General features: G+C 57.7%; 1 protein-coding gene across 3 annotated transcripts in view; it reads right to left on the reverse strand.

The window, feature by feature from the left end:
* Window positions 1-12,404: 12,404 nt before the first annotated feature.
* KCNQ1 (potassium voltage-gated channel subfamily Q member 1) overlaps window positions 12,405-22,745 on the reverse strand; it is a 363,159-nt gene continuing 352,818 nt past the window's right edge. For 2 of the 3 annotated variants that reach the window (XM_049892815.1, XM_049892814.1), the window contains exon 16: window positions 12,405-13,608. In XM_049892815.1, the coding sequence (XP_049748772.1) occupies window positions 13,393-13,608 (216 nt within the window). In that variant the 3' untranslated portion in view covers window positions 12,405-13,392. The remainder of the gene's footprint in view (window positions 13,609-22,745) is intronic. The other variant, XM_049892816.1, reaches the window with a different exon arrangement.

The raw sequence follows: 22,745 nt of genomic DNA on the forward strand, positions 1-22,745 counted from the left end.
TTGGGAAGGAGCATGGGGTGGCCTGGAAGGCATGTGGGAATTGGGGTGCTGGCTGTGGACCCCAACACACTCACACTACAGCGGGCCTACTGCCTGAGGGGGCTGAGGCGGGGCTGGGCACGGCGGGGGAGGGGGCCTGGACCAGTCAGCAGTCTGCCCGGCTCCATTTCCTGTCCTGTCCACTCTGTTTCTGCCTGGCCCATGCAACCATAAGCTAGAGACCCACTGAGGGGCAAAGACCTCTTTATGCCTGGGGACTCGTCCCAGCTGGGCCTGCCAGCTCTCCTCACTGCCTCAGGGGTCCAGGAGGCTGGAGGCTTGGTCAGTCTCCCCCTCTGGGGGCCTTTTCTTTCCCAACTTTGCCCAAGTGTGGAGGCCAGGGTGGGGGTGGGTGGGGTTGGTGATGAGACAGGCGGGCGAGGCCAGCTGCAGAGTCACTCTGGATCTTAAGGAGGGATTGGGTGGGGCAAAGGGGGTCTTTGTCTTTGATGCAAGGCATGTGATGGGCTGACCCAGAGCCCCAGTGTCCACCAGCTCCACAGATGGCCACCTCAGTAGCCCCATCTGTGAAATGGGCACAAGAGTCCTGGTGCCTGAGTGGAGGCTGGCCTCCCTGACCTCTGCAGTCCTGGGTCTTCTCCAGCCTTTGCCTGTGATGTGCCCTCACTCTCTAGTCCCCTCCCAACCACCATCCAGCTCTCCTTCCAGGACAACGTCCTGCCAGGACAGAGATGTGGGCAGTGAGCACCCCAGCCTTGGGGTCCTCATCCATGAAATGAGGGAAGTACGATCGTCTCCCAGGTGCTGGGCCCCAGCAGGGGGAACGTCGCCATCATGCTGGGCTGGAGGGTCCCCTGTGCCCAACACTGTCTGTGGGGCCCTGGAGGTGGGGCAGGTCTCTGCCGCCTTCCTCCCCACCCCTACACCTGTCCTGGGCTCTGGTGGGGCATGGCCTGCTCTCCCCTGGTGGTGCCCTGGCCGGCAGCCTGCCCTGGCAGCGCTGGCTCCCCAGGTGGGCAGGCGGCTCCGGCAGAGGCTGAAAGGGCGCTCTGTGCTGCTGCCCGACTGTCATCTGCAGGCTGGGATTCGGTTTCCCGGAGCTGGTGTGGCTGCAGGTGGATCTGGGAGGCCAGGTGACCTGGCAGCATGGAGCCCAGGCAGGAACAATGAGGCCTTCTCCCCGGGAGCAGGCGGCCTCGGGGAAGTACTCTGATGGCTGCGTGGGGCAGCAGTGCCAGGCCTTGGCAGGCTTGGGAGGCCGGGCCAGTGGGCACCGTAACCCAAGCCACCTGGCGCACGCAGGGCTGGAGGAGTGCTTTCGGGGTGCGGCCGGCTTCCTGGGAGGGGAGGAGTGTGTCAGCAGTGTGGGGTGGTGGGCACGGAGCTGATCACCACCACCTTCCCCCACCCATGGCAGCTCAGGGTTCACTGAGGGGGAGGCAGAGCTGTTCCCTAGAGGTGACAGTGGGGAGTTTGGAGTCAGCCCGCCAGACGCCCCTACCCTACCTGCTGCCCACCACAGGCCAAGGCTTTACCTTTGGGCCCTCTGTCCGTCCCACCAATGAGGACACAGAAGCACTAAAGGAGGGACGCCCAGGGCTGGCATATGGCCAAACCCAAGTGCCATGGGCCTCATCCTGGGTTAGAGAGTCAGGTGGCCAGGGAGGAGCAAGGGTGGGGCTGGGGAGACGCCAGTGTCCAGGCTGCTCAGAGGCTCCTCCTGCTCGGCCAAGGGCATCTGCAGGGAAGAAGGAGCAGACACCTTTTTGGGGTGTTTCTGGCTGAGTCATTCATTGAGGCATTAATTAGTTCGTTCACTGGTTCCACCTACCTGGGCGTGCCCCCCCGTCGGCTGAGGTGCAGAGACCAGCAGCAGAGAGGTGGGGTTAAAGGGGTGGCTGATCCTGGCCTCGGCCCCACAAGGAGGTGGCTTTGGAGCCCCACCAGCTCCCCACGTTCCCAGAGGGTCTTTCTGGAGTGGGGTGGCTGACTGGGCAGGCCTCCGGGAAACTGCATGTGGGCACAGTGCCAGGGAGAGCCATGTTGGCTTCTGGGGCGTATGTGGATGTGGGGCCCCCAGCATGACCTGCAAACCACATGATGGAGACAGGGAAAATCTATGTAAGGGTCAGTGGTCACCACCACGCACAGCCAATAGTGAAGCTCTCCTCGGCAGGTAAGAGAGGAGGAAGTATGTGCGGTGCCGGGTGGCCCCGTGCACCACGCTGAGTGACTCACCAGCCTGCCTGCTGCCTGTGATCTCAAGGCCCCTGTATTTGCATGTTGTTGTTGTTAGGTGCCATCGAATCGGTTCTGACTCATAGCAACCCTATGCACAACAGAACAAGACACTGCTGGGTCCCGTGCCATCCTCACAAACGCTGTTATGCTTGAGCTCATTGTTGCAGCCACTGTGTAATCCACCTCGTTGAGGGTCTTCCTCTTTTCTGCTGACCCTGTACTCTGCCAAGCATGATGTCCTTCTCCAGAGACTGATCTCTCCTGACAACATGTCCAAAGTATGTAAGACACACTATCCCCCATCCTTGCTTCTAAGGAGCATTCTGGTTGTACCTCTAAGACAGATTTGTTCGTTCTTTTGGCAGTCCATGGTATATTCAATATTCTTCGCCAACACCACAATTCAAAGGCGTCAACTCTTCTTCAGTCTTCCTTATTCGCTGTCAAGCTTTCACATGCATATGATGTGATTGAAAATACCATGGCTTGGGTCAGGTGCACCTTAGACTTCAAGGTGACATCTTTGCTCTTGAACACTTTAAAGAGGTCCTTTGCAGCAGATTTGCCCAATGCAATGCATCTCTTGATTTCTTGACTGCTGCTTCCATGGTTGTTGATTGTGGATCCAAGTAAAATGAAATCCTTGACAACTTCAATCTTTTCTCCGTTTATCATGATGTTGCTTATTGGTCCAGTCGTGAGGATTTTTGTTTTCTTTATGTTGAGGTGCAATCCATACTGAAGGCTGTGGTCTTTGATCTTCATCAGTAAGTGCTTCAAGTCCTCTTCACTTTCAGCAAGCAAGGCTGTGTCATCTGCATAACGCAGGTTGTTAATGAGTCTTCCTCCAATCCTGATGCCCCGATCTTCTTCATATAGTCCAGCTTCTCGTATTATTTGCTCAGCATAGTCGATTCTGACTCATAGGTATGGTGAAAGAATACAACCCTGATGCACACCTTTCCTGACTTTAAACCAATCAGTATTCCCTTGTTCTGTCCGAACAACTGTCTCTTGATCTATGTACAGGTTCCACATGAGCACAATTAAGTGTTCTGGAATTCCCATTCTTCGCAATGTTATCCATAATTTGTTATGATCCACACAGTCGAATGCCTTTGCATACTCAATAAAACACAGGTAAACAACCTTCTGGTATTCTCTGCTTTCAGCCAGGATCCCTCTGACATCAGCAATGATGTCCCTAGTTCCACGTCCTCTTCCGAATCCAGCCTGAATTTCTGGCAGTTCCCTGTCAATATACTTCTGCAGCCATTTTTGAATGATCTTCAGCAAAATTTTGCTTACGTGTGATATTAATGATATTGTTCTATAATTTCTGCATTTGGTTGGATCACCTTTCTTGGGAATAGGCATAAATATGGATCTCTTCCAGTCAGTTGACCAGGAAGCTGTCTTCCATCTTTCTTGGCATAGACGAGTGAGCACCTCCTGCGCTGCATCTGTTTGTTGAGACATCTCAATTGATATTCCATCAATTCCTGGAGCCTTGTTTTTCGCCACTGCCTTCAGAGCAGCTTGTACTTCTTCCTTCAGTACCATCAGCTCCTGATCATATGCCACCTCTTGAAATGGCTGAATATCGACTAATTCCTTTTGGTATAATGACTCTGTGTATTCCTTCCATCTTCTTTTGATGCTTCCTGCATCCTTTAATATTTTCCCCATAGAATCCTTCACTATTGCAACTCAAGCCTTGAATTTTTTCTTCAGTTCTTTCAGCTTGAGAAACGCTGAGCGTGTTCTTCCCTTTATCTCCAGTTCTTTGCACATGTCATTATAATACTTTGTCTTCCTGAGTCGCCCTTTGAAATCTTCTGTTCAGTTCTTTTACTTCACCAATTCTTCCTTCTGCTTTAGCTGCTCGACGTTTGAGAATAAGTTTCAGAGTCTCCTGTGACATCCATCTTGGTCTTTTCTTTCTTTCCTGTCTTTTTAATCACCTCTTGCATTCTTCATGGATGATGTCCTTGATGTCATTCCACAACTCGTCTGGTCTTCCGTCATTAGTGTTCAACACATCAAATCTATTCTTGAGACGGTTGCTAAATTCAGGTGGGATATACTCAAGGTCATATTTTGGCTCTCGTGAACTTGCTCTGATTTTCTTCAGTTTCAGCTTGAACTTGCATATGAGCAATTGATGGTCTGTTCCACAGTCGGCCCCTGGCCTGGTTCTGACTGATGATATTGAGCTTTTCCATCGTCTCTTTCCGCAGATGTAGCTGATTTGATTTCTGCGTGTTCCGTCTGGCGAGGTCCATGTGTATAGTCGCCGTTTATGTTGGTGAAAGAAGGTATTTGCAATGAAGAAGTCGTTGGTCTTGAAAAATTCTATCATTTGATCTCCAGCATTGTTCCTATCACCAAAGCCGTATTTTCCAACTACTGATCCTTCTTCTTTGTTTCCAACTTTTGCATTCCAATCACCAGTAATTATCAATGCATCTTGATTGTATGTTCGATCAATTTCAGACTGCAGCAGCTGATAAAAATCTTCTCTTTCTTCATCTTTGGCCCTAGTGGTTGGTGGGTAAATTTGAATAATACTCGTATTAACTGTTCTTCGTTGTAGGCATATGGATATTATCCTATCACTGACAGCGCTGTACTTCAGGGTAGATCTTGAAATGTTCTTTTTGACGATGAATGCAACACCATTCCTCTTCGAGTTCTCATTCCCAGCATAGTAGACTATATGATTGTCTGATTCAAAATGGCCAGTACCAGTCCATTTCAGTTCACTAATGCCTAGGATATTGATGTTTATGCGTTCCATTTCATTTTTGACGATTTCTAATTTTCCTAGATTCATACTTCGTACATTCCAGGTTCCGGTTATTAATGGATGTTTGCAGCTGTTTCTTCTCATTTTGAGTTGTGCCACATGAGCAAATGAAGGTCCCAGAAGCTTTACTCCATCCACGTCATTAAGGTCGACTCTACTTTGAGGAGGCAGCTCTTCCCCAGTCATCTTTTGAGTGCCTTCCAACCTGGGGGGGCTCATCTTCCAGCACTATATCAGACAATGTTCTGCTGCTATTCATAAGGTTTTCACTGGCTAATGCTTTTCAGAAGTAGACTGCCGGGTCCTTCTTCCTAGTCTGTCTTAGTCTGGAAGCTCAGCTGAAACCTGTCCTCCATGGGTGACCCTGCTGGCATCTGAACACCGGTGGCATAGCTTCCAGCATCACAGCAACACGCAAGCCCCCACAGTACGACAAACTGACAGACACTTGGGGGTGTATCTGCATGTACGCATTCAAAATCAGGGAACTGAGTATAAAATTTGGAAGGGAGCCTTCTGTGGGTAACCTTCCAGGAACCAGAATGTGGCTGGTGGAGGGCACCATGGAGGGGACCCACCTGCTCAATTCTGTGGATTTTGTGGAGTTTGGGAACACATGATCAGAATGCTTTTATTGGTCCCGACCGTGAAAAAGGGGCGCTCTGGTGGTACAATAGCTAAGCGCTCAGGTGCTAACTGAAAGGTGGGTGGTTCAGACCAAGGGAGAAAAGACCTGGTGATCTGCTCCCATAAAGATTTCATCCTGGGAAATCCTAATGGGCAGTTGCTATGAGTTGAAATCAACTTTAGCCCTGGTGGTGCAGTGGTTAAGAGCTCAGCTGCTAACCAGAAGTTTTGAAGTTGAAATCTACCAGTCGCTCCTTGGAAACCCTATGGGGGCAACTCTACTCTGTCCTATATGGTCGCTATGAGCCTGAACTGACCCAATGGTACCTAATAACAACAACCTTGAGCAACCCTGATGGGACCACAGGGCACTGTGGGCTTGAGGGTGGCCATGGAATGTGCAGGAAGGTCATAATGCATGTGATGCAGGGCCTTGCCCATAGCCCACACCAACCACCTGGGGCAGGACACGTTATGACCCACATTTGATAGATGGGGAAACTGAGGCACAGAGGGGTCAGATAACTAGCTGGAAATTCAGGCTTTGGAAGCCCTGACCCTCTGCATCTCGTGGCTTACCCACGCTTCAGTTTCCTCTCCTGTCAGTGGTTCTCAGCAGCTGGGTTAGTGAGGGCTTGGGGGACACCTGTAGGGACGGGGTTTCCGGCGAGTGTGTTCCCCGCCCTCCCTGCTTCTGGGACAGGTAGTGAGGGATCAACACCGCTTCAAGTGGGGAGGAGACAAGCCTGGCTTAGGTCAAACCTCAGGTGACTGGGTGAGCTGGAGACCCCTCCCCAGGCAGCCTCTGGCCTTCGGCTGTGCCCTGGCCCTGGGGCCGAGCCAGCAGTTATGTGGACGGCCCAAATCTCACTGCCTTCTCCTCTTTCTCTCCAAAGCCCTTTGACTGGAGGCCTGTGGATGGGAGCAGGTTTTGATTAAGGCCCTTTGAAATTACTTAATGATATTAACCACCCTCCTGACAGCCTCCTTTCTAGAAAGCTCTTCTTCCAGCCCGGGACTCATGGCCCAGCTGGCTTGGCCTATGCTGGAGTCCTTGAGGTCCAGGACAGCCCCAGCCCCAGCCATCAATGGTCAGGGCCTATGCAGGGTCCCTGGGGCCTGGGGCAGCCCTGGGCCACCAATGGTTAGGACTCCCAAATCTCCACTCCCCCCAGCCCATGCCTCAGGGAGCCCAGCAGGGACCGACTCCACAGCACAAACTGCCTCTTGTGGAGCCCAGCCACTCCGTCTCCTGCCTGTGTTCTTGAGGATCCAAATGAGAGTCTGAAAAATTTTCCCATTTGGCAGGAGCAATGGCAGCCTTGTTGGAGCCAGTGGGCATGTTCTGATGGACAACCTGGCGCTTGCTTGCATTGGGCTTTGAGGCTTCCTGGCTTTCGTGGGTCAACAGAGGAGCCGTGTTCTGTCCATCTGGGAATTTTCTATCTTTTCCTCAAATCTGGCCTATCCAGCCCCATGACCTGGGAAGGCTGTGCTTTGCTTTTGCAGGTCCATTGTTCCCTCTCCACCGGCTTCCTGGCCCAGCAGCTGACTTCTCCATCTCAGCATGCTCGCTCAGTTTCTTCTCTGAGGTCTCGCCAATGCAAATTCCCCCACACAGGTGCTGGCTGGGCCCCGCCCCCTCTGGGCCTCTGTTCCCTATCTGCACTAGCAGAAAAGAGCCAGGCGCTCTGCAGCCTCTCTGTGATTGTCCACCCCCACAGGTGCCCCCCACGAGTGCCCCCATCACCAGGTGGCCGAGTGCAGCCTCACCAAGCCCCCCACTGCTGCTGGCTTCCCAAGCTGTGGGCAGCAGGAGGGCGCAGAGCCTGCTGGTGGATTCTGAGCCCCCTCCCCTCTGCTTTGATGTTGTTCAGCTCCTGGTGCTGCAGGAAGATCACAGGCCGGTGTTTTCCTACAGGCTGGAAAGCTAGGGAAGGTGTGGAGGGGGCAGGGAGGAGGTGGGGGGTTTCCAGAGTCGGGGCAGGTGGGAGTCACTGTGGTGCCGACATTGGCGCCCCCTCCCTCCCTGCTGCACCTGGTCCTCACCCAGCAAGCAGAAGGAGCTGGGAGTTTGAGGCCACAGAGGCATGGGGCAGACCTGTCTCTCCATGGAGCCCATCCTGGGCCTGCTCCAGGCCTGGTGCCTCTGAAGCCCTTCGCTGGGTCCTCCAAGGGCTCTGGGGGCTGGACATGCTGTCCTCCAGACCCACAGACAGGTGGGGGGCTCAAAATGGCACTGGGTATGGACAGATGTGTCCAGGCCTGAAGGCTCAGCCTGGAGGGACTGGGCTCTGCCCTGTCTGCTGGGCAGAGACCACGGGCTTCAGACCCCTCTGAGCCTGGCCACCTGCCGGGTGCATGGGTCTCTCATTTGAGCTCATTTCTTCTCTGTGAGCGGGAGGCATGGAGGGGGTGGAAGGAAGGGACCTTGCCACAGTGGCACACAGGAGGTGCTAGCCAGGGTCTCCCAGGGCTCAGTGGGAGGGGACCGCCAGGAGTCTGCCTGGGATCTTGGGATGCTCCCACCACAGGGTGACCTGGTCTGGCTGCAGGGCGGCCAGAGGTTGGTGGGGGGTATCAGAGGCCTATGGCCCGCTGGTGCACGGATGATCCATGCAACATCTCTGGGCAGGGGTCCCCTCTGTGACCAGAGCAGGGGACCCCTTCCTCTCATAGAGCCTGCCTTAATGGCCTCACGGGAGCCAGGGCAAGTGGACAGGGGGCCGTGAGAGCAGTGGGTGTACATGAGGTGTGTTCAGGGGGCCGCAGCAGGGTCCTCGCTAGGATGAGAGGGACTTTGGATGGGGCCTGGGGCTCCAGTGCCCACAAGAAGGGCCCTCCGAGCCCTGCCCCTGTGAACACAGCTTCCATGTGCCCAGGGTGGGCGGTGGGCGCAAGGACAGGGCCCCAAGCCCCCTGCTGCTGTCTGTGGACAATGACCCCACCTGCTTGACCTGCCCTGGACCTGAGGGGGATGGGTCCTCAGGGGCTGTCAGGGAAAGCTTGTGGAAAGAGGTGGCTTTGAGCTGGGCCCTGGGCTGAGGGAGTGATGTCAACAGGAGGCAGGCACAGGGTTGGAGGGCAGGCTTGGCTCTGGGTACACAGGAGGGAGGTGCTGGGATGGCAGGCTGGGGGGCTCTGAGGGCAGGAGGAGGGAGGGGTCTGCAGGGCTGTCCTGGACCAAGTTCCCTCTTCGGCCTCCCACCTGACTAGGCGTCGTGGGTGGGGGGCTGAGGGTGCAGCCCCTGACCCCCGGACACCTCATATGTTGAGAGAAAGGCCGAGTCACAGAATCAGACTCAGGGCTCGGGAGACCCCTGTGGGTCCCTCCCACCACACCACCAGCATGCTGGACTCTCAGGGCAGGTGGCCGTGTATGTCCCATGACTGGCCGGAACCCCGTCTTTAGGGGAGATTGTTCTCCAGGCCAACGCCTTCGGCCAGCACCCAGACACCCCATCCCACCCTCCACCGAGGCCGGGCCTCTGGAGCAGAGGGCAACCCTCTCAGCAGGTGAAACAACAGCAGCTGGCTGTGGGGTCGGAGGTCACTGGCCTGTGGGGTCCTGAGCCACATGGCCGGGATCTCTGTGCCCCTCTGAGGCTGCACCGTGTGATGGGGTCACAAAGGGCCAGGTGGAAGCGGTCAGTGTCCGGCGGCCTGTCCTGGCTCTTGAGGGCAAGCGAAGCTTTAGCTCTGTTTGTTCAGCTCTGGTAGCCCCAGCTGCCCCAGTAAGGGTGCGGCCCTGGCTCCTGGCCACAGACTTCATCTCCCACGATGTAGGGGGCAAAGCGTGCCACTGGGAGGCCAAGAATGGCAAGGTGGGGTACCCGGGCCCCGAGGGTAGTGTCAGGAGGCGGCCAAGATGGGGTGGGGATGCAGGCCCTGCTGAGGGAGGGAACGGCCCCCCCAGTCCAGGCCTGGCTGCATGTTTGGAAGGGAGTCCCATCCCCCAGGTGACCAGGCCCCCACGGGCTGGGCTCTCAGAATCTTCCCCCACACCCTGTCCCAGCCAGCACCCCTCCCTCGGGGGTCTGGGTGGGGACATCAGATGCCCTGCCTGCTGGTGCCTGCCCATGTCCCAAGAGCTAGGAAAGTCTTTATTCTTCAAGGTAACTGGCATCTCCCGCAGGCTCCAGCCTCCAAGAGGCCTTAGGGTCCCATCACAGCCCCACCCCCAGCAGGAGGTCTTGAGCACGGCCCTGTGTGGGGGAGATTGCAGGCAGGTCAGCCTACTGTGGGGCAGCGTGAGTAGTCTGGTCCTGGGCAGTGGGGCAGAGCCAGCCTGGGGAGGCCAACGGGGCAGCCTCTCAGGTTTGGGGGGCTCACTCTGGCTCCAGGGAAAATGGGCTGTGGTGGCCAGGCATTGTGAGGATTCAAGAGGGCAGGTGTGGTGAACAGAGCCCAGGCCTTCCCAGGCGGTGCAGCTGGCTGCCTTTATTATGCACCTGCTGGGTGCCAAGGGAGCCCTGGTGGTGCTCGAATCCACTCCTTGGAAACCCTGTGGGGCAGTTCTACTCCGTCCTGTGGGGTCACTATGAGTCAGTGGAAACCCTGTGGGGCAGTTCTACTCCATCCTGTGGAGTCACTATGAGTCAGAATCTACTCGTCGATAGTGGGTTCGTTTTTTTTGTGTGTGTATGGTGTGCTGAGGGTGGCTCTCCATTAGCCCCACCCCACTCCTGTCGGGGGGCACTATTACTACACAGGAAGGGGTAGAAGGGCTAGCCCTGCCCTGGCCACCTCCCACTGGCCCTGGACCAGAGCTGGACAGCTTCATGTGGGGCCGGCTACTTTGAGCCTGGCTTCCCCCCAGGGGCCACCGGTGAGGGTCTGTGGGCAGAGGAGGTGGGCGCCCCAGGCAGCGGGTGGCAGGCGCAGCCTCCCCTTCCCTGGCTGTCCCACCCGCCGCCCGAGCAGATGCGCTGGCGTCCACTGGGCACTGAGGACCTCAGTAAGGAGCCCAATTTGGAGACAAAGGCGGGTGCTGTGGACAAAATGCTCACGGACATTGTCAGCCCTGCGCTGCCCAGCGTCCAGGCCAGGCCCACAAAGGGCCAGGCAGGGGCCGGGCGGGCGGAGGGGCTGGGCTGCACATGCTGCGTTGCCGGGGCGACGGCCCTCTCCCGAGAGGTCTGCTGGGCCATTGTGGGGGCACACAAGATGTGTCACACACCAGATGGTCGTGTGCTGTGCAAGCCGGCCAGCGGGCCGAGTGAAGGAATGTGGTGGTAAGGCCGCCGGGCCGCCATCTGTCCCCGCGCCCCTGCGGCCGCGGGCTGAGTGGCCAGGCCTCCTCCATGGCCTTAATTAGCTAATTCCATAATTGGGCTTTATTTCAGGTAAATTGCATTTCACACCCCAGAGCACGGCAATGGCGCCTGTCTCCGAGCTGCCTGTCCAGAAGTGCGGCGCTGGGACACTGTGCGAGGCCGGCCGGTGGCAGACAAAACGGCTGGTGGAGGCCGTACCCACTGAGGGCTGCTGGCAGGGGCTGGGGGCCTGGGCGCCCACAGGGAGCCCCGCTTTCCAGCAGCGCTTCCCAGGGTTTCCACAAATATTTACTCAGCACAGAAACAAGAAGGTTGCTTTTCCAGGAACTCTCCCCCTCGGGGGTGCGGGGCTGGGGAAACCCCGGAGGCCCCATTAGGTGGGTGCAGGGCTAGGGGAGCCCCGGAGGCCCCATCAGGTGGGTGCAGGGCTGGGGGAGCCCCGGAGGCCCCACCAGGTGGGTGCAGGGCTGGGGGAGCCCCGGAGGCCCCACCAGGTGGGTGCAGGGCTGGGGGAACCCCAGAGGCCCCGTGCCTGTCCCTGCCCCCATTAAGCCCATCAGGCCAGATGCCAAGTCCCTTGGGGGGCTGGCCCTGGAGGTGTGAGCTGGATGCGGGGTGGGGGGACTGGCCTTAGCCGCCACCTACCAACCTGGATCCCCCTCCCCACTGCTGGATCCCTGCTGCCTCTGGTGTGGGCCTGGGGACAGCCCTGTCCCTCGAAACCTCAGATGCTCCCCTACCACCCCAAAGGCTGGGAATTCGGGGGCTGGGGCTTTGGAAAGAGGATAGGATGGGGGAAGGATTCCAGAGGACTGAGAGATGGTCAAATGCTATGCGGTGTGCCTGGGCATGCCGGAGGAGAGGGAGAGACAGAGAGAGGGGGAGATGGAGAGACAGAGAGAGGGAGAGACAGAGATGGAGAGAGGGAGAGGGAGAGACGGACAGAGAGAGGGAAAGAGACAGAGAGGGAGAGGGAGAGGTAGAGGAAGGAGACAGAGACAGAGAAGGAGAGACAGAGGGAGGGAGAGATGAGGGGGGAGGGAGAGACAGAGGAAGAGGCAGAAGGACAGAGACAAAGACACAGAGATGGAGACAGAGAGAGGGAGAGACAGAGACAAAGAGACAGAAAGAGAGAGAGAGATGGAGAGACAGAGATGGAAAGACTGAGACAGAGACACAGAGAGGAAGAGACTGAGAGACACACAGAGACAGCGAGACAATGACAGAGATACACACTAATATAAAGACAGAGAGCAAGACAGAGACTATGAGAGACAGACACACACAGAGATAGAGATACAGAGAAATGCAAAGAGACAGAGGCAGAAGGCCCTTGCGAACTCTGAGGGGGGTGGGGGGCGGCCCCAGGGGTGCAGAGGCTGAACTGGGTTGTCTGTAAAGCGTGCTCAACCCCCAGGAACAGACGAATGTGGCTGCTGAGATAAACCCGTGATTCTCCATGTTTATTAGGAAAAAGCCCGCACAATTAATCAAAATCACACCGTGAGACTCATTAAACTCAGCTTCCAAATCACCACAAGATCACTCTGATTTCTGTGAGGTGTGACGCCCAGAAGGGTCCCTGTCCCGGGTGGGCGCTGTGATGCCCTTTCAGCCCTGCTGTGGCCCGGCAGGCGCTGAGGGAGGGGACAGTGCCGTGAGCTGGCGTCAGTGTGTCAGTCCAGCTGCTCTGACCAGGCAGGAGGGGCGGCTGCGTGCAGCATGGGGCTCAGGGGCCTTCTCTCCTCTCCGGAATGGCTGGGAGAGGCCGCCTCCCCTGCCCACCCCATTCCACAGCACCCAGCCCGGTGATGCGGCCATGCAGATGGGGTGGGGTCTGACCCTCCCGGGAGGCTGTGGCTCAAGCAGCAGCATCCAGCCCCCAGGTCAGCGTCTCTTGAGAGAGGCCCAGGAGCTGAGGCCCAGGCCCAGGGCGCTGATCAGGGAGGCTGCCTTCATCGTGGGCTGCCTTTGTTGGGCATGGGCCTGCCTGCCTGTTCCTCCCTGGGTGCCTGGGTCTTGGGTTTGAGGCCAGAACAACCCTGCAGATCCTGCCCAGGCTGCCCCTCTGTCTCCCTCTGAAAGCTCCTGGAGCTTTTGGCCTGCACTGCTTCTCAGCCACACATGGCCGGCAAGGTTCCCCCAGCCCTGGGGAAGCCCAGCCTGGCCCCCACCACCGTGTACTGGCCACCGTGCAAGTTCGTAGGGACAGGGGCTAGGGCTCAGACCTGATAGGCCCCCTACCCCCCAGGCAAGGTCCAGGACCCACTGGGTGGGAGAGGTGGCCTCACGAGCCCCAGGTGTCCAGGGCCTTGGAGAGCAGGGCTATTCCCTTGGGCCTTCTAGGAGGTTGGGAGTGCTCCTGCGGAGGGAGAGGTGGGCGGCGGGGGTCTCCTCTGCTGCTCCCCTCTCAGGCCTGCTGGCCGCCCTGAGCCCCCATCAGGACCCCTCGTCGGCAGCCCCGCGGGGCACGGTCAGCTGTTCGTAGGTGGGCAGGGAGTTGCTCGGCAGGAAGAGCTCAGGGTTGAAGGAGCTGACGCCACCGGGCTGGGCTGCTTGGCCCCCGCCTCCACCAGGGGGGCCTCCAGGGTGGAGGGCAAGCAGCTGGTGGAGCAGGTCGGTGATGAGCACCAGTCTCTGGTCCAGTTGCGTCACCTGCAAGCACAGAGCAGAGCTGAGTCGAGTGGGGTGGGGCATCCAGGCATGCCAGCGCCTGGGGCTCCCCCAGGTCCCAGGGAAGGCATGTGCCTAGGCGTTCGTCCCCAGGTGTTTGGTACACATGTGCTGTGTACAGGCAGCGCACAAGTCTGTGTGCACGCGGACACCTGCCATCTGTGCCCTGCCCGTGATCAAGCCTACGTGCATGGGTGCGTGTGCATGCATGTGTGTGGGTACACCTTCACCTTCCCTGTGTGCTGTGTGTGCATGAATCCCTGTGTGGGGGGGCGTGCATGTGTGTGTGGGACGTGCATGCGTGTGTGGGATGTGCATGCGTGTGTGTGCGTCACCTCCACCTCCTGTGTGCGTGAATCCCTGTATGTGTGGGGTGTGCATGCATGTCCATGGGTGCACCTACAGCTCCCACGATGTGCTGTGTGTGTGTGCCCCTGTGTAGACATGGTGGGGCCCCCTTCCTCCCCTACTCTGGGGACCTCACTCCTTCCCCTGGGTAAGGACCAGGGTAGGGCTGGCTGGTCCTTACCCTGGGACCTGGTGGCTCGAGCCTGGACACTGCGGGTTACCTCTTGCCCACCCCCCCAGGGCCCTCTGGGGTTTGGGTATGACAGGTCCCCACCAGGGACCTACAGCCTTTGGCTTTGCCGCCACCTTTGGCTTCCAGGGGCGGGCTATGGGGGCCTCCGGGGGTCAAGGGAGGCTGGGGTGGCATTTGGGAAGCCTGGGGGAGAAGCCAGGTGTCCCAGGGCTGGGGTCAGCAGGTGGCATGGGCAGGGAGCAAGAAGGGGGTGTCGGGACAGCTGATTCCCAGAGAGATAGGACCCAGGAGGCAAGGCCTGGCCTGCCTGGGCAGGTGAGAGGTGCCAGCCACATCCCTCCCAAGAAGGACGCCCAAGCGGGCCTCTCCACCCAGGCCGTGTTTGCATCTCCTGGGGCTCCTGCCCCCTGCCAAGACACCATGTCCCCCACTCTGTGTGGCACCCCTTCATCCTAGCAGATGCAGCCAGGAAAGCAGGGGCCTGTATGAATGAACACCCATAGCCAGGTCAGGCCCCAGGTGCTGGGGGTGTCTTCCCCCTGGGAGCAGGAGGGGATGGCGGGACAGGGCCTGAGATGCAGACAGCATAGTTGCTGCTGATGGACAGAGACACCCCAGATGAATAGTGACCAGGTGTCCTGAGTTTCGAGGAGGACCTGTGTGGGGCCAGGAGGCCGGTGCAGCCAGGGAGGAGTGAGGGAGGAGCCTTGAGCCAGGCCTGGTCAGGGCCCAGAGTGGTGGGCCTGGTGGGGGTGACATGGTGTGGCTCCAGGGGCAGGCCAAGGCCAGGTGAGGGAGCCAGGTTTGCCTTGGGTTTGGGGGTGCCTGAAGGACCCTGCCCCTAGGAGGGGGCCTGGAAGTGGTGCCAAGTTGGGGATTGGGTGGGACTGCGGGCTGTTGTATGAGAGGGGGTAGGAGAGGACAGCTTGGCATCCCTGAGGGCTGGGCTGGCCTTCTGCCCCTCTGTCCTTGGATAAAGAGGCTGCCTTCTCTCCCTTTTTTTTTTTTTCTTTTCTTCTCTCCCCTAGTCCCCATGACACCTGGTGAGACCTGGCCAGCACACAGGCCACCTCCCGGAGAGTATGGCTTGGGGGTCAGCTACAAAGGTGACTCAGTGCAGTGTCCGCCACGGGCCTAAGGTGTCACCTCCCCCCCACCAGGCCCAGGAGTCCCAGGGGGTGTGGCAGAGGTCTCCCAGGCCTCCTCCTTCAGGCTTCACATGGGGAAACCCAGATCCAGGACCTGTGAGTGGAGAACAGAGCCCAGCTGGGCCCCGGCTGGTACCCAGGGCAGAGGCCACCTTGGGTGGACTGAGGTTGGCCCGGCTGCTGTCCCAGTGCTCTGAAGCACAACCCCAGCTTGGATATTGATTGTTCTGGCATCACCTGGAGCCCGAGACAAAGCACAGAGGGAGCTAGGTGGCTTTGTGGATTCTCAATTTCGTGGCCCTTGCACACGTGTGGAGCCCTGATGTACTCACAGAATGGAAGCCTCTGTGGTATTTCCTGGGAAGAGTGGAAACGGGGCAGTGGGTGGAAATGCAGAGAGGGGGTGGGGACGTGGCTGGTGAAGGGACTTGGTCTGGGGCTGCCCTGGGAGTGACGGTTGCTCACAGTTGCCGCAGGTATCCGTTCCCATTAGCCAGGCTGCAGTGGGGAGGCTCCAGGGGTGTGCTAGGATCCAGGCCAGAATCCCAGAGCTTGTCCAAAGGCCCAGGCCTCACTCCTCCTCACCCACCCACAAAGGAAGAGCAGGTCCCGGGAGGAGAGAGAGTCCTCTTACCCAGCCCTACCCCTCTGTGAAGCTTCCCCGCGGCCCTGGGGTCCTCCCACCCACGATTCCTCCAGCCTACTTGTGGGATTCTAACTGTGGGGTTCTCCCACTTGTCCCTGGGGTCCTCCTTCCTGTGGGGACCTTCCACCCATGGGTCCTTCCAGCCTGGATTCTAACTGTGGGGCCCTCCCACCCACCTATGGAGACCTCCCCGCTGCCTGTGGGGACCTCCCACTCATGGGTCCTCCCAGCCTGCCTGCAGGGTCTAACCGTGGGGTTCTCCCAGCCTGCAGGGTCTAACTGTGGGGTCCTCCCAGCCTGCAGGGTCTAACTGCAGGATCTTCTCACCTGCCTGCTCATGGCATCACCCCATTTCCCCACCTCATAGCCCAAATCCTAGGGTACACTGCCCTTGCTCATTTATTGGTGTGCAGTGGGCCCTGGAGGGCCCAGTGACCACCTCATCTGGCCGGAGGACACAGCCCCGGCCAACCGCCCACCATGGTGCGGCCAGCGCCAGGCAGTGCGCCTGTCCAGGCAGATGCCCAGGGGAGGGGCCGCCACCCCCAGGGTCCAAGGTGGCTGCTCCTGTGAGCTGTGGGGTTGGATCAGTTTTGGGGATCTTGGGTCTAGTCATTATTTGCAATTTGATAGTGATTAAAAGGGCGAGGAAGACAACAGCGCCTTTGTGGCCAGCCTGGACTCACAGAATGGATACCTATAAGAGGACACATGTGACTCTCAGAAGAGAAAAAAGCAATGAGAGTGACAGCTAGTCAGAGAGCCTGGGCAGCGGGTGATCAAGCCCAGGTCGACAGGGAGTTCTGTTTGATGTGCTTATGAATTTTTTTTTTTTTTTTTAAATCTTGAAAAAGCATCTTTCAAGGGAAATTTTTGCAGAACCTGCTCGGCCTTGATCCTGTTCTGGACTTGAAGGCCCCTCCCTGGGCCACGGGGCACCTCAGGCTCTCTCGGCCAGATTGTCAGGAGCTGGCAGGAGAGGCTGGGCCTGGGGTCACAGCACTGGGGCTGGGGACACTGGGGCTGGGGACATCAGGCCTGGGGACACTGCAGCTGGGGACACCAGATCTGGGGACACTGGGGCTGGGGACACTGGAGCTGGGGCTCCGTGGGGCCCAATAATGGCCTTGCCTGGAGTCCCAGGGACTGGTAGCTCCCCGGGAGCCATGCTGTGGGCATCTAGATGTGGAGCCTCCTCTTGACCAGCCCATAACCCTCTGTAGGGTCACAGGGCAAAGGTCAACCTGGCCTTCCTCCCACGGCAGCCTGCCATCCTCAGGGCAATGCTCACACTGTTCAGTCCTGGCTGGTACTTCAGCAAGTGGACAGCTGGGTGTTGGGGGAACCTGGAAGCCCCAGCTGCTTCCACACAGGCATGCTGGGGGCCTCCTCAGGGATTACGAAGCCCGTCTCTGAACCTATCCCGTGCTCCAAGGGGTTTCACCACCACCCACACCACGGCCCCCGCACGCACCCCCACTTTACAGAAGGGGTATCGATCCCCTGTCCCATGCTGCCTCCTTACAGCTCCCCCAACATGCCTACCCAGGCCACAGGTGGGGTGGAGCTGGTATGTCCTGGGGCTCCCGGCACCAGGTACCTGAGCATGCAGTGACACCCGGCGGGGGGGTGTCCCACTTTACACACAAGGCATGTGAGGCCTAAAGGCGGGAGAGGGCTTGCCCAGGTAATAAGGAAGGGAGACCTGCTCCTCAGGGCCACCGGTTCCTCCAGGTCGCCAGGGGAAGAAGGTGGGGCCTGGGGAGGGGGCAGTTATGGGGCTTTATTGAGCACCTACTGTGTGCCCAGTACTGTGCCCAGAGTGTCCACATCTTATCTCTGTCACCCCTGCCTCTGAGAGCCCCACTGTTGCCCATCTCACTGCGGGGGGCAGGGGTGGGGCTGCAGGAGTGGGCTGTGGGTGGGCTGCCCTGGACCTATCGCCTCCTCTCCAATCACAGCAGCCTAAATGCCCAGGTCGCCTCCTGTGCTCACGCCTCACGATGCAGCTAGGAGGGGTGGGTTGGCCCTCTGACCCCATACCCTTCGGCACATGTTGGTGATGCTGAGTGCCCATGTGCAGGGCATGGGTGTCACCAAGGGGAGATACTGGCACGTCGGTGTCTGCCAGCTCAGAACCCCTTCCTGCAGGGCAGGTGGGTGGGTGGCCAATGTGGCCCCACTGTTCCCATGGATATTGCAGTCTGCTAGGTCCTGGGCAGGTAAGGTCCCTGTATCTGCCGCCTCCTGGACCCGTGCGCCCTACCCTCAGGCCAGGATCCCACGTGCTGACCCCACCAGGCCCTGGCCTGGGGCTCACCGGGACCCCACGTCCTGACCTCTCAGGCCCCGGCCTGGGGCTCACCAGGGGTACTGTCAGGGGCTCTCCTCCACCTCTCCCCACACCCACCCCACTCCTTCCACTCAAAACAGGCCCCAAGCCTGTGGCTCACCCAATGCTTTCTGCTCCCTGGCCTAGGAGCCCCTGCCCACTGCCCAGACTCCTCACTGGGACCACTGTAGCAGCTTCACAGCCGCTGCCACCCTGGCTGCTTCTGCAGGGTGGTCCTCCCAGAACACAACCAGGTCTCGTCACTGCCTTAGTCCAAACCCTCAGCTTCTGCATCCCTCACAGGAAAACCCCAGGTCCTCTGTCAGGGGCTCATGCCCCCTCCTCCAGGCCTGCCCTCCCCTCCCTCACTCCAGGCCCCTCTGCTGATGCCCCAGTGCTGGCCCGCACCTGCCCCGGGGCCTTTACTCTTGCTGTTCCTGCCGCCTGCATCCTCTACCCTCAGCTGTCCCTGTGTCATCCCGCCAAGACCCCCTTCCTGCCCTGGTCTGGCTCCTGTGGGGTTCTGCCTGCCCGTTCTGGAATCGTCTGTCCACTGGAACCCAGCTGGGCCCGTCTGATGGCTTGTCCCAGTGTGGCATGTTGGCGGAATGGGTACAGATGGCAGATGCTGCCCCACCCAGCACCCCAACTCCAGCGCCCTTGGGAAACCCCCTGTGGTGGGGATGGGGTGCCAGGTGCCCATCTGCCGGGAGCACACCGTCTGTCTGTCCCGGGAGGTCCTGCCCTGGCGCTAGGCCTGGAATGTCTTCCAGCTGGGGTGTGCCCTCCCCCCACAGCGAGAGTATGGGAACGACACCTACAGATCAGACTGTGGGTCGGCCTGGCGCGTGGGACGGTCTTGGGAGCTGGGTAGGAGTGGAGGTAGACGACAGCGCTCACAGCGCCGTGACCTGTGGCAGGAGCTGGTGTAATCTCGTTTATGACTTTGCTTTAGTGCCTCAGCTCTTGGAGAAAAATCAGCCATGCTTCTAGCTGCTGAAGTTTTACCGTCGTCCCTAGGGCAGCCAGGTACTGGGGCCACTGCAGGGCCAGGTGTGAGTGTACGTGGGCCGTATGAAGGGGCATCCGTGGCGAGGGCTGGGTTTGGGGACATGTGTTTGCGTGAGCTGCACGTGTGTGTGGAGCAGTGGCAGACCTGGGGTCCTGCCTCTGCCGCTACCTGGCTAGGTGACCTCAGGTAGGTCACTTCTCCTCTTTGAACCTCAGTTTCCCCATCTGGAAAATGGGTATAATAGTAGCATCTCTCTCAATGGGATATCGTGAAGATGGAATGAATTAAAACATGGAAAACACCAGAACAGGACATATGGTGTGTGTTATGGGTTGAATGTGTCTCTCCAAAAAGATATGTTGGGAAGAACTAGACGGGGCCCGGCTCACTACCAACCATTCTAATCAGGACTACAAGAGATGGAACCTGATAGACTGGGAGAAAAATACGGAACAGAACCTCAAATTTCTAAAGAAACAATCAATCAAATCTACTGGACTGGCTGAGACTGGAGGACCTCCTGAGACTACCACCCTGAGACAGTCTTCAAACCTTGAACGGAAACTTACCCCTGAGGTCCCCTCATTGCCGAACAACAAATTGCCTCGAAAAATAATGAGTATCACCCGTAAGTACTGTACTCCTTTAAAAAATTACCTATATGAGACCAAATGGTCAACAATGGCTTTAAAACAAAGATGAGAATGTAGGGAGGCAGGGAAACTAGATGAAGACAAAAAGAACAACCAGAGTGGAAATAATGAGAATGTTCGCGCATTGTGAAGAATGCAACCAATGTCACTGAACAACTTGTGTAGAAATTGTTGAACAGGAACCTAAACTGCTGTGTAAAACTTCACTGAAAACAAAATATTAAAAATACAAAACAAAACAAAAGCTATGTTGAAGTCCTAAGCCCTGGTAGCTGTGAATGTGACTAAGTTTGGAAGTAAGGTCTTTGAAGATGTTATCAGGTTAGTGAGGTCATACAACAGCTTCCTTCTTCTTCCCGTTGCATTTGAGTAGATTGTGACTCATAGTGACCCTATAGGACAAAGTAGAACTGCCCCAGAGTTTTCAAGGAGTACCTGGTGGATTTGAACTGCTGACCTTTCGGTTAGCAGCCGTGGCACTTAACCACACCACCACCAGGTTTTCCCATACAGGAGCAGGGAGGTCCTAATCTGAGTGGCGTCCTTATAAGAGGAAGACCCAGAGCGAGGGGACAGAGAAGGATGCCTGGAACACAGCCTCCCTCAGGGTCTCAGAAGGAACTGACCCTGCCAAGATCTTGATTTGGACTTTGGAGCACTGGACACTGCCTTCTCTGGGACTCGTAGCCACTGATGCAATGCTGTCCCCCATCTCCCAGGACAGCTGTCCAGGGTGGGCACGAGCTTTGGCCCAGGAGGGTGGGCAACGTGGCGGCTACCCATGCCCTGGCTCTGGTGTCCAGGGTGCAGTTGGTGAGCAGGCACTTGGTCTGGGGGGTGTGCCCTGTCCTAGCCACTGACCTGTGTCTCTGCTGTCCTAAGCTACTGGGAGGCCGGAGGGGGCCCCTCTGCAGATGGTCATACCACCACCAGCCACACCCTCAGCATAGTCCAGCCAAGTGGCTGAAGGCCTGGTCAGTGCCGCCGCCCCTCCCTCCCCCCCCCTACTGAGAGCATGCCACGACGGGAAAAGACCCTCTGATTTCCTGTCCCCACCACACACATGCTCCAGGGTGGCCCCATGCCCTCACCAGCCCCTGCCCCCTGATGCAATCACCTTCCATAACGTAAAGCAATCACCTTCCATAATGGTAGCCGAGGTCCTTCCCCAGTGCCATGCTCCAGACTGACAGCTGGGTGGGGGTTCACCTGTCATAGCCACAGCCGTCTCCTGCGCTCAGAGGACTGGCACAAGCTCCCTGCCCCAGGCCCAGCCCCATCTCTGCTCGGACGGAGGGCTCTACCCAAGCTCCCCTGGGCCTTGAGCCAACTCCACTCACAGCTCTAGCAGGCGTCTTGGCTCTGCAGGCCTCAGGGAGAATGTGGGCTCCCCAAGCTTGGCTCTTCCTGTCCCCCCGTTTCAGAGCCCAGAACCCACATCTGCCCAGTGGTGAGGAACCAGCCTAGACTCCCCGGCACTCACCCCACCTCCCGCCCACGGTGAGTCCTGATACAGAGCCCTGAGCCCCACCTCCCATGACACCCCTAGGCCAGCAGCACCCCTGGCCTGGTGTGCCCTCTCCCCAACTTGCTCTAGGCAGCAGCCAGGCTGAGCTTCACACCTTCAACCCTCGCTGACCCCTCGCTGAATTCCCACCAAATAAAACCCAACCTCTTTCCATAGTCCCCAGGCTCCTCCACTCTCATCCCTCACTCAATCTTCCCCGATCCTCTTCTAAACTGCTTTGATTACGGTGGCTTCGTAATGTGATTTGCCCTCTGGTGGCAGGGTTGTCCTTCCGGGAGGGGACAATGTGTAGTGGCTCGGTCCAGGTGGCTGGGCTGCTAGGACCACGAGGTCCCACCTGGGAGGCCTCAGCTGCTTCTGCTCTCGCCCCCTGAGATGGTCAATTTTATGTGTCAACTTGGCTGTGGTTCCCAGTGGTTTGACCAAATTCTAGTCTAGTTGCTGTGACAGAGTAGTCAGAACCCAAAAATCCACTTGCTGTAGAGTTTGTGTGAATAAATTAGTCAGCCTTGGGTACAGCAGATTACCTTCCACAATGTAACGGAATGCAATCCCTTTCCATAACGCAACCTAATGTAACGCACCACCCGTCTGTCAGTGTGTGCACTGTGGTGTTAGAAGCTCAGCCACCGGTATGTCAAATGCCAGCAGGGTCACCCAGGGTGGACAGGCTTCAGCGGGGCTTTCAGACTAAGACAAACTAGGAAGAAAGGCTTGGAGATGTACTTCCAAAAATTAGCCAATGAAAACACTGTGACTCACTACAGGACACTGTCTCATATAGCGCTGGAAGCTGAGCAACCAGGTTGGAAGTTACCCTAGATACACAGCGGCTGCAACAATGGGCTCGAGCACATTAACGATTGTGATGACGGCACAGAGCTGGCAATGTTTCGTTCTGTTGTGCGTGGGGGTGTCATGAGCAGGAGCTGACTGGATGGCAACTAACAACAAAAATATAATGAAATTAACCAATCAGCTGAAGTTGTACCAGTGTCGGGTGGGCTCTAAACCTAATTGCTTCTGAGTTATATAAAGAGTGGCAGAGACACAGAGGCACACAGGGGCAGACAGACGCAGTGTGAAGACCCGCCTACGAGCAAAGCAACGCCAAGGATCGCCAGCAGCCACCAGAACTAGGAGAGAGGCCCTTGGAGGAAATCGGTATGGCTGAGACCCTGATTTGGACTTTTAGCCTCTAGAGCTGTGAGGACATAAATTCTGCTCTTTAAAGCCACTCGCTTGTGGTATTTCTGTTA

The sequence above is a fragment of the Elephas maximus genome, chromosome 7 (genome assembly GCF_024166365.1).
Source record: "Elephas maximus indicus isolate mEleMax1 chromosome 7, mEleMax1 primary haplotype, whole genome shotgun sequence".
Classification (NCBI taxonomy): Eukaryota; Metazoa; Chordata; class Mammalia; order Proboscidea; family Elephantidae; genus Elephas; species Elephas maximus.